We start from the raw sequence: 11953 nt of genomic DNA, 5'->3' as shown, positions 1-11953 counted from the left end.
CGAGGAAGGGGGGTGGGGGAGTCAGGTGATGAGGTGCTGCTGGGAGGCAGTCAGACTGACTCCCAACCCGCCCATCTCATCAAATCTCAGAATAAAGGAACGCAAAGCCGGGGCGGTCCGACCGGCCTCAACGCCTCTCCCAGAACCAACACAGCTTCGCCGCGGTTCCTTTAAAGACGCCAAGATGACATCACAGCGGGCAGAGAGGAAAAAAAAAAAAACAAAGACGGTCAGCTGTCGTCTCCTTTCTTTGTTTGACGCTCCATCTCTTTCCCTTGTCATTGTTGTAACTGTCTGAAAAGAAAAACGACAAAACAGCAAAACAAAGAGAGCAGAAAGCTGCTGAGTCAACAGTAAAGCTGCTGAGTCATGCTAACAGCAACCTGTATCATTAGCACAATGGATAGTTAGTGAATAGTCCTTCAGTACTTACAGTAGATATGGCTTTCTTGTGGTTGGTCTATGCTACCTGGCCTCTTCCTTCTCTCTGCAGTGTATATTGTACCCCCCTCCCCCACCGTAGCGTTACAGAACCTTGTAGCGGGTAATCGTCCGAGCAGTACTGTATTCATATGAAAAAGCTGTGAGCCTCCCACCGCAGGAGAAACGCCGACGCTTCGATCACCGTGTTAAGCTTCCTCACCATATGACATCTGCGGGTGGGGCGTGACGTGCAGATCAGGCCCAGGGGTCTGGCTGACGGGCAAGGTGTTAGTTTGCATCGATAGTTACCAGTTTCAACCAGTTCCCGACAAACATAACATGCATCAAAACAAGCAACATTACCATCACTGCTGGTTTAATTTACTGGGAAATCAACCACAGACCTGGTTATTTACACTTGCAATTACCAGTTACAGAACTGGGAGCGCCCCGTAAACAAAATGCATGCATGATATAGATAAATCAGCTCCACTTTTTTTCCTTTTAACGTCTCTGAAAACAGTCAGAGAACTATTGCTGTACTTAACCAGGAACACTGGTTTTACTGGATCAGTAAAACCTGGCTCTGCCTAAAGCTTCATCCAGAGGTCGCTTCAGAGGTCCCCTCATCCGGAGGTCGCTTCAGAGGTCACCTCATCCGGAGGTCGCTTCAGAGGTCACCTCATCCGGAGGTCACTTCAGAGGTCACCTCATCCAGAGGTCGCTTCAGAGGTCACCTCATCCAGAGGTTGCTTCAGAGGTCACCTCATCCGGAGGTCGCTTCAGAGGTCACCTCATCCAGAGGTTGCTTCAGAGGTCACCTCTCCGGAGGTCGCTTCACTCGACTTAGTTGTAGTTGAATGTAAAAGCTTGTCACCGTTACAAAACTACATCTGTCTCAGGTAAACTTTGGAAAAAGTTAAATAAGTCCTGATCGCTTTCATTCCTGTATTTTATTTTTCCTGACTCTGGACGGAGTCACATTTGCTGTTTCCTGTTGCCTCCTGGATTTATTCCAAGCTGCAGCTCATCCAGTCACGTTCAGGAAAACGCGTTGAAGAACAGTGTTACTGCTAAATATTCTGCTAATGCTGTGTGCACAATCAGAAGCACAGAGGGATGATGACGTGGTTAAAGTCAAACAGCACTAAAATCATTCCTGAAAAGGGGTCCAAGTCCTTTTAACAACCACGTAATCAAGTCAAGGTCTGTCAGCACAGTGCAGAAACACACTCGCTGCATCATCAAAACCATAAAATGCACCGATGTTAAACAGGACCGAGTTGAGTCAGAAGGAACCGCAGCAGACTGGGCTGTAAAACTTCTTTTATTACAGGTTTCACTTCATAACATGAATAAACATCACTGATTCATTCGTTAACACACCACGAATAAATCAGCGGCATATAGGCGGTTTTGTAAACCCAGAAATTAAGAGTCCAGCGGCGCCACACATGGAGGGCATGAGGAATTAATGCACGATCATCCCAACAGTTCCAGTCAGATGATGTAATACATCCACAATGCTGACAAATGAATGCAATTCCTTTTATTTATGGATATCTGGACCTTGATGTCAGATGAAATAAAAAATAAACTGAAGTGTTTTTCAGGGCTCCTCCTGTGTGTCTCAGGCCGAACCATAGTTGTGGCGACATTGTTTGCAGGCTTTCACTCCCGAAAACGACACATTCAGCTCGAACTGCTATGACGCTGCTTCCATCCAATGAGGCAGCATTTGTAGAGGATGACAGCAGAGTTTTAGGCTCGCTTCAGCCAGCCTGTGCTGGTTTAGGATCTTTACTGATAAGCTTGTTTTTTTCTCTGTCACTCGACACACTGGCTCCTACAGGTGTTTCCCAAACCTCCAGTTTAAGCAGAACAGGCACACGCTCACTGAGTGATCTGCGTCTGTGCTGCATCTCAGCGAGCAGCTGCTTGGCTTCCATTAGCCGTCCGTCTACATGGCAGGGAATGTCTGTACAGTAATATTACACTTATAGTAACACACAGCATCCTCGCTCATATCCATATATGCGCAGCAGCTGCTTGAAACCCCCTAAATATTCCTTTATAACTGCAGTAATCTCTGGGCGGTCTCAATCCCAGCTCCTTCGGGTGTTTTTGGTGGGCTGTGTGTGTGATGTTTTAAAGTGTTTTAAAAGTCAAATGAGCCTGAAACTGGGCTCCAACCCCGTTATGACTCTACTTGTTGACGTGAGCCGTCTCCCTCCAGCACACCCCGTGTTTCCCGAGGCAAACGAGAGCACTACTGGAGTCACAGCAGTTTGTCTCTCCTGCACTTTAAATGGCAGAGCAGGTCGTCTTGCCGCTCAGACGCTCGTCAGCGAGCAGTAGGGATGAAACAGCTGCAGGTTTATATCCAGCTGACACAACTGCCACCTCTTTATTTTCATTTCCTTCAAAGTCTGGACCAGTGTGACTCCCACGGTGTTTCACCCTCCATGTACGACGCTGTGACCGTATGCGTTCTACCATCCACCATCTTTATTGTGGTGTTTAGCTGTGTTTAGCAGTACAAGACAAGCACAAGTAGTCCGCAGCAAATAAACCTGGATGACCAATCAGAGGGCTGGACAACAGGACCTGTATGAAACTCCTGGATGGGTCGTATCATCATTGTCTAGACCTTTGTAAAGCAGGCAAGCAGATCTCACACACACACACACACACACACACATATGTGGACAGATCACACTGCCGAGTGCCCATGCAGGGATTCATGTCTGTTTGCACGGGGTCCCTCTGCCATGCAGTAGCTGTAGCACTCCTAATAACTTTAACGTCCTCCAGGTTTATTTCCAGGACATTTACATTTTCTGGTGCCTAGTAGAGGAAATAAAGTGGTTTTCGTGCATTTAAACCGTAAATATATCTGAAGGTTTCTGTGTGTCTTTGTCAAATGACTCTCAACTATAAATACTGTTTCATCTTTTGAGAATTTTGTTTCTTTTTAGTTTTTTTTTTTCCAGGTTTTACTAGAGAGTCATTTAAAATAAAGGCTGTTGGATCCAGGATTTTGTCCTGCCTCTTTTTTTTTTTTTCTTTTAAGTCTGCGTGATCATCTTCAGCTTCTTTAACTTTAAACTCTTTTTGACTTGTGAAGGAATCATTCACATAAAGTCCAGTCATTTAACACATTCCTGTTCCGGAGGGTTTCTTCTTAACAGCAGCTTGTCAGGAACTGGATTGATGTGAAAGTAAATTTGACTTTTATGGGTCATTTCCAAGTCTGGCAACACTTCACAGAATGAGAAGGGCCTTCCACTTCTTGTCTCTGTTATTTCAAGCAGACTGAAACGGTATTTTTTGGATCAGTAAGCAACTTGTGGTTTATTAAAACAAGGAATTTCCAAGCTGACTTCCTCTGGCATTATCTGATCAATACTTACCGACCACAAGATGAGAAATGGTTGATTTCTTTCAGGACAAAGAGTCAAACTAAGATGATTAGAGTAAAGTGCTGAGCAAAAGAAGACTGAAACATTTAATTTCCTCTCTCAAGGTTGCGTTGCATCATTGTTAAGTATTAGTAATACTTAAACAATTTGCTTGTTTCCGTGGTGAAGAGTAAAAACAGATGGTCACATATAGGACTTGTTTATAGTTAGCTTAGCTTAGCGTAAAGACTGGTAGACAAGTAAGACAGCTGGCTTAAATAAACATCAATAATTGACTCCGAAGACAGTTTAGACACAATATTTAGCTTTTTGAAAATGTGAACAACTTTAAACACAACTTTGAGCCAATTTGTTTATGATTTCAACAAGCTAATGAGTTGTAATGTTACTGCTAGCATTTCTAAGGCGCTTTAGCATCCAAGTGCCTGCAGAAAGTCTGAAAAACAATGCTGGTATTAAATGTAACCTTACTTTAACATCTGAACCCTCCTTTTCAGTCTTTATACAAAGCTAACTTGGTCATACCTTTATTCTGGCTCCAGATTCGTCCTGAATTCACAGATGTGAAAACATGTCAGCTTTTCTGTTTTACTACGGAGAACAAAAAGTGCTTATTCATGCTGTACCTAATAAACCGGACCATAAACCTTCTTTAGAAAAGCACTGACAATGAGGCTTTAAAAGGAATTTAAAACAACATATTGACGATTCAGTGACTCGCATGGCAACCAGCAACAACATTTCTTCACATTAATAACTTTAGTTTTTACATCAGCAAGTGATGGATGAAGGAAAACAAATGGTCCGGTCCAGGTTGTAAAATGAACATATTCCAAGCCATCCTTGTTCTCACAAAACGATGTTTGAGAGACAGCCAGGAGTCATGAGTCATGCAGCTTCTCAGAGTCTGAGTCCACCGTGAACAGATCGTATCAGGCTGATAAGGAGAGAAGGCAGGATGCAGTGGTTCAGTCCCAGCCAAGACCGAGAAGATGACGTGCAGCTGCAGTCACACCTCAATGACCACGGTGTCCTTTCGATGCTTTGGCTCGTTGGCGAGGTGTGGTTTTTCTGTGCGAGTGTGCCAAACCAGCACCTGGAGAAGAGGAAAAGGAACAATGAGAAAATCTGCAGAGCTCTGGAAAATAAAGAGATTCTAGCGGCTTTTGTGCTCGGATGAAGACAGCATCGCTGACACTGAGGACGGAAACAGCTTCATGTCTTTAGGATGAAAACGTGGCGAAACCTGTCATTTAAAAAGAAAGTATTAGTGTTGAGTCTTCTAGAGAAAAATCTAGTAAATATAGTCCTTTGGAGGCTGTTCAGAATGTAAATTTAAATAAAGCAATCATTTATAAATCTCATCAACCTAAAATTTAATCCCCTGTAGAGATCAAACAACATCCCAGACATTTTATGATGGCAGCAACACAAAAATCTGGAAAGAGGAACAGATAAACAACTAGAGGATCGTTTGACAAATAATTAAAGCGACTCTATGATGCTATTTCTAGTTTTCTGAGCTTTCCACAGTGTTAGTGTTGAATACTCATCAGACATATGAGCGACACCATTTTTTTTTTTTTTTTAAATCACCTAAACACATGCTCGGCACGTTCGGTTTCCATGGCAACAGAAAATATTGGTTTTAGAGAATTTTTTCTTCAAAGTTTTAGCGACTTTCCGGGGGAGGGCTCAGTGATTGGTCATCTTGTCTAGGTTGTGCACGTTGACGAGATGAAAGCCACACCCACCTTCACTGCTCAGTGTAACAACGCCAAGCAGCTGACCAATCAGACGCAGCCTGCAGACAGGGCGGAGTTTTCTCTGTTCACTTGTTTTTTGGCATCTGATCTGAGATCTGATCTGGGAGGATCAATATAAAATGAATGAAGGTATTTGTGGAAAATGCTTGATTATTTAGTGCCCTTCTGGACTTGCATATTAAAATAAATTAAGACTGAAATGTGCATAAAAGAGCCATTTTAAGTAAACAGGCAACGATTCGGCAACATGACTGGGTTAGGAAAGGAGCTTTGCATCATCAGTCGGTGATGGTGATTTCATGCTGAACTGTGTTAAACATAATCAGCATGTCAGGTTTCCTGCTTCAGTATCCGGAAATGAGACGTGACGTTTTAAAGCTAAAGGCAAAATAGCCGGTCAAATAGACGTCACTGCACAGAATATCTTCCACTGCTTTTATTACTCAGATTTAATAAACCTGAAACTGTTCCTTAATGTTGGCTGCATTAATGTTAATATGAATTGCATAGATCAGCAGTAGAAACGTTACTGTTTGCACTTTCTATTGTTAAATCTGTCAGGGAACCGCTGACTGCATATTAAACTTGGATGTAGCCGTCAGGTTGAAACATGAAGGTTGGTATGCAAGCTGAAACGTCGCAGCGCATCACATGACACCCGAAGCACCAGCAGGTTTCATCACAACGCAGACTTTACCTTAAAGGTCGAACTCTAGACGGCGTCAGAGTTATCTGGTTTTTATTATCAACTACAATACGGTTGTTGCAGCACGTATGCAGAGAAAAGTCTGAACAGCTTCACATCCTCAACAGACAACAATAACTCACCGGTTTTCTCACTTTGTTTCGCACATAATGGAGGTGTCTGCTTATGCCAGCAGGTGGCGCAGTCCTACGTTTCTGAGGAGTTATTCTGGATTTCAGCTTCAGGACAAATAGTTGCTTTTATCCAGCTGACATTAGTTATTGCCTGAAATGTAAAAGCAGTCATGCTTGAAGCATTTAAACCTTATTATGTTGTTATAAAGAAACGTTTGATGTCTGCTGTCGGAAATTAGCTTAACCCCTTCCTGGTTGTTTCATTTTATCAAATTGATTTATTTTGCTTTAACTAACCTTTATTTTGGATTTAACATCATAATAATTATTAATATTTATCTTTATTTGTTAGGTTTTTTTTTTTTAAATCTATTTAATATTTAACTGTATAATCTTTCATCCCAGCCTTTTACTGACGTTTTCATGTATATATCCGTCCATTGCCTTAAAGTTGGGGTAGGTAATGTTGGGTATCTATTTATTTTATGTTTTTATAATTATAAATAAATTTAGGTATTAATGATAAAATGCAAGTTTCTCAAGACAAAAGTTAAATAAAAAAAAAAATATGATAACTTGTCATTCCTTGTATAAAATCTTTTATCAGAAGCAAACAAAACATTTATTTATTTTCTGAACCACTTAGGCTAAAATTCAGTTTAGCCGGGAAGCCGGAGCTTGAACCATCAATCATCCGGTGAGAAGTAGGGTACACCCCGGACAGGTTGCCAGTTCATCACAGGCTTTATGGATTTTGAACAAATGAAACAATCCCCAATAAATTAGACAACAATTTCTCAGGCTTGTTATCTGGTGGTAACCAGCAATGGCAGCCAGGACGTGTTAGTGGGAGGAAGTAAAAACATTTGTGTGTCCGTGGCGAGTTAGCAAAATAAAATCATGATTATGCATATTTTGCATCACAAACCCTTTTATTTTTTCTTATTTTTCAAATTTTTTATAAAGGTATATATGTTATCAAATTAGGCTTCAAATGCTAGAATATAAACTCACCTTTTTGTAACGAAGTGAACAGCTGCATGAAGTCATGACCACATCTAAACATCGGATCATCTAATGAAACAGCAAGAGATCTGGTGTTTGGTGGGTTACTTCTTTGTTGTAAAACTTGTTTATTTTCCTTTTAAACAGCATGGAAAGTGTGTTAGAGTAAAAGCAGAATGTGTGTGTGTGAATATTAATCATATTTTGAGATTTTAAATTCAAACATTGGTTATTTTACATGCACATTTGTTTAAATCTTCTAAATAAAACACTGAGATAACTTTGTATGTTTCACACCAGTTTTAACAATAAAACGCGTTCTCAGACCCCCAAGTACCAGTTCACACATTGCATTATTTTAAGACAAGTAATCTTTGCAGATACTCTACTACTAACTTGGTGTTAGTAGTACTTGGAACACTGACGTTGCGGTAACGTATTGTGTCATTTCCTGTTTCCCTAGCGTGTGTCACTGCGGATTGCTATGAGCCGTTGGCTCCTTTAACTTCTTTCTAACTTCTATCTATTGTTAACCAACCACTCACTTTAGCGCACAATATCTTCCCAAACCACTGTTCTATATATTGCATTTATTTTTGGGATCTTTGGCTTTCTGTTTACTGACTTAAACAGCTCAAGCACTCGGTTTTAGCATGGCTGCTAGCTCTCTTTCCACACCCCGGTCCCCTGTGTGTCTGATGTTTAGCTACTCCTCCACCTCCTTTAGTGATAACGGTAGATGTATTAAGTGTAGCAGCTTGGCAGCTTTGGAGGCGAGGCTCTGTGAGTTAGAAGCCCAGCTCCGCACTCAGTTAGGGAAGCAGTTAGTCAGCAAGCCCCCATTAGCCAGTGCAGAGCTACCAGCCAGGGCACCCATCCCGAGCCGTCCCTCAGCAGTTCCCGCGCAGCCGAGGCGGGCTGGACGACGGTCAGGCGGAAGCGTAGCCCCAAACCAAAATCCACTGGCCACCACCGACCTGTTCACGTTTCTAACAGATTTTCCCCGCTCGGCGACACACCCGCTGAGGCAGAAACCCTGATTATAGGTAGTTCCATAGTCAGAAACGTGGCTCTAGAGACACCGGGGACCATAGTCAAATGCATTCCTGGGGCCAGAGCGGGCGACATCGAATCGTATTTGAAACTGCTGACTAAGGCTAAACGTAAATACCGTAAGATTGTAATTCACGTCGGCGGTAACGACACCCGGTTACATCAATCGGAGGTCACTAAAATTAATGTTGCTTCCGTGTGTAACTTTGCCAAGAGCATGTCGGACTCCGTAGTTTTCTCTGGTCCCTTGCCAAATTTAATCAGCGATGACATGTTTAGCCGCATGTCATCCTTCAACCGCTGGTTGTCTAGGTGGTGTCCCGATAACAACGTGGGTTTTATGGATAATTGGAGCGCTTTTTGGGGAAAGCCTGGTCTTATTAGGAGAGATGGCATCCATAGCACGTTGGATGGAGCCGCTCTCTTATCTAGCAATATGGACTCTTTTATTAGTCAGCTAAATTGACAACTCAGGGTTGGGACCAGGAGGCAGAATTGTAGTCCTACACACTTTTCTGCAGCTTCCCACCTGCCGCCGCCCACCCAAAACCCCATTCCGACCTTATACAACTTCCCAGCAGTAAGAATTAAACAACACAAAAACACTTCTGGGGTTAATCGTGAAAACCTCATAAAAATAAAAACAATGGATCTAATAAAATCTGAAAATAAGACAATAAAGTGTGGCCTACTGAATATTAGATCCCTCCCAAATAAGTCTATTAGTCAATGACTTGATAGGTGATCACCACATTGATTTATTCTGTCTTACGGAAACCTGGTTACAGCAAGAGGATTATGTTAGTATTAATGAAGCTACGCCAGCTAACTATTTAAACTTTCACATTCCTAGAACTACAGGCAGAGGAGGAGGTGTTGCAGCTATCTTTAAGTCAGAATTTTTAATTAATCCTAAGCACAAAACTAACTATAAATCCTTTGAATTCCTGACATTAAATTTATCTCATCCAAAATGGAATTCAGAGAAACCGCTCCTTTTAGCATTAGTGTATCGCCCACCTGGACCTTACTCCGAGTTTCTGACCGAATTCTCTGATCTCTTGTCTGAGTTAGTGCTGACTACTGATAAGGTCATTGTACTAGGTGATTTTAATATTCATGTTGACGATGAAAATGATAGTTTAAACATTTCCTTTAGCTCTATTCTAAACTCAATTGGGTTTTCACAAAATGTCAATGGAGCCACTCACTCTCATGGCCATACTCTTGATCTTGTTCTAACATATGGTATTGAGACTGATAAGCTCAAAGTATTTCCTCAAAACCCTGTCTTGTCCGATCACTTCTTATTAACCTTTGAATTAACTTTATTTGATTACTCACTGACCAAAAATAAATTCTACTATAGTAGATGTTTATCAGACAATAATATTACAAAATTTAAACAATCAATTGAATCAATTTTTTCACATCTACCATGTGTTAGCATGACTGAGAGCCCCCCTTTAAGCCTTACTCCTGCTCAGATTGATCAACATGCTGATACTATAACAGTTTCAATGCGTACAACCTTGGATAATGTTGCTCCCCTAAAGAAGAAGAAATTAGGTAAGATTATGAAGGCTCCCTGGTTTAATTCCCAGCTTCGAGCTCTAAAACAGGCATCAAGGCGTTTGGAAAACAGATGGCGTTCATCAGGACTAGAGGAGTCTCACTTAACCTGGAAAGAAAGTTTAATCGTATACAAAAAAGCCTTACGTATGGCAAGAACAGCTTATTATTCATCATTGATAGAGGAAAACAAAAACAACCCTCGGTTTCTTTTCAGCACTGTAGCTAGGCTTACTAGGAGCCGGAGCGCTGTGGAGCCATGTATTCCTTTCTCACTTAGCTGTGATGATTTAATGTATTTTTTCAGGAATAAAATTGACACTATTAGAGATCAAATTCACAATACTCTTCCTTCTACCTATAATGTTGAGCCTGTTGTGGTCTCCGAAGCATCCTTAGAACCAGGATCTGACTTGTGTCTAAATAGTTTCTGTCCTGTCCAACCCTCTGAATTAACTAAAATAATAGCTTCATCTAAACCATCCACCTGTATCTTAGACCCTCTCCCAACAAGCCTCTTTAAGGACATTTTCCCTTTAATTAATACATCACTACTAAATCTTATCAATATGTCTTTAGTGACAGGATATGTACCACAATCATTTAAAACTGCTGTAATCAAGCCTTTACTTAAAAAGCAATCTCTGGATCCAGAGGTGATAGCAAATTATAGACCTATATATAACCTCCCGTTTATGTCCAAAATTCTGGAGAAAATAGTTTCCGCTCAGCTACATGCCCACCTGAGCAGAAAGAATTTATGCGAGGAGTTTCAGTCAGGATTTAGAGCTCATCATAGCACTGAGACAGCATTGGTGAAAGTTACTAATGACCTTCTTATGGCCTCAGACAAAGGACTTGTGTCCGTACTTATCTTGCTTGATCTTAGTGCTGCATTTGATACAGTCGATCATAACATTCTGTTACAAAGACTAGAACAGGTGATTGGAATTACAGGTACAGCTGGTTTAAATCATATTTATCTGATAGACTTCAGTTCGTTCATGTAAATGACAAGTCCTCCTCCCAAACTACAGTAAGTCATGGAATTCCTCAAGGTTCTGTACTTGGACCAATACTCTTCACGCTATATATGCTCCCTTTAGGCAAAATTATTAGACAGCATGGAATAAACTTTCATTGTTATGCAGATGATACTCAGATATACTTATCCTTTAAACCAGATGAAACAAATCAGCCCGATAGGCTACAAAATTGTCTCATAGACATAAAGACTTGGATGTCTAGAAATTTTCTCCTCTTAAACTCAGATAAGACTGAAGTAATTCTCGTTGGATCTGAAAAACTCAGAGCTAAATTTTCCGGTTTTGTAATGAACCTGGATGGCATTACTTTAGCTTCCAGTGCTAGAGTGAGAAACCTTGGAGTAATATTTGACCCTGACCTGTCCTTTGGCCCACATATTAAGCAGGTTACTAAAACAGCCTTCTTTCATTTACGTAATATAGCCAAAATTAGGGACATTCTGTCTCAGAGTGATGCAGAAAAACTGGTTCACGCTTTTGTTACTTCGAGACTAGATTACTGTAACTCTCTATTACTGGGCTGTCCTAAATATGCCCTGAAAAGCCTTCAGCTGATCCAGAATTCTGCAGCCAGAGTCCTGACCAGAACCAGCATGAGAGATCATATTTCTCCAGTTTTAGCCTCTCTTCATTGGCTGCCTGTTGAATCTAGAATAGAATTTAAAATCCTTCTCCTTACATATAAAGCCCTCCACAACCAGGCACCACTATATATCAAAGACCTCAGTGTTCCTTATATACCAAGCAGAGTACTTCGTTCGCAGACTGCAGGCCTACTTGTGGTTCCTAGAGTCTCAAAGAGCCGAGCAGGAGGCAGAGCCTTTGGTTATCAGGCCCCTCTCTTATG

At 41.3% G+C, this 11953-nt stretch overlaps 1 protein-coding gene across 1 annotated transcript in view; it reads right to left on the bottom strand.

The window, feature by feature from the left end:
• Window positions 1-4854: 4854 nt before the first annotated feature.
• b3gat2 (beta-1,3-glucuronyltransferase 2 (glucuronosyltransferase S)) overlaps window positions 4855-11953 on the bottom strand; it is a gene marked incomplete at both ends in the record, with an annotated part of 83591 nt that continues 76492 nt past the window's right edge. Inside the window, one exon of the mRNA XM_079248944.1 lies at window positions 4855-4941. Coding sequence (XP_079105070.1) covers window positions 4855-4941 — 87 coding nt within the window. The remainder of the gene's footprint in view (window positions 4942-11953) is intronic.

This window comes from Telmatherina bonti (assembly GCF_933228915.1).
Source record: "Telmatherina bonti genome assembly, chromosome: 11".
NCBI lineage: Eukaryota > Metazoa > Chordata > Actinopteri > Atheriniformes > Telmatherinidae > Telmatherina > Telmatherina bonti.
This window is presented reverse-complemented; position numbering and strand designations above follow the sequence as displayed.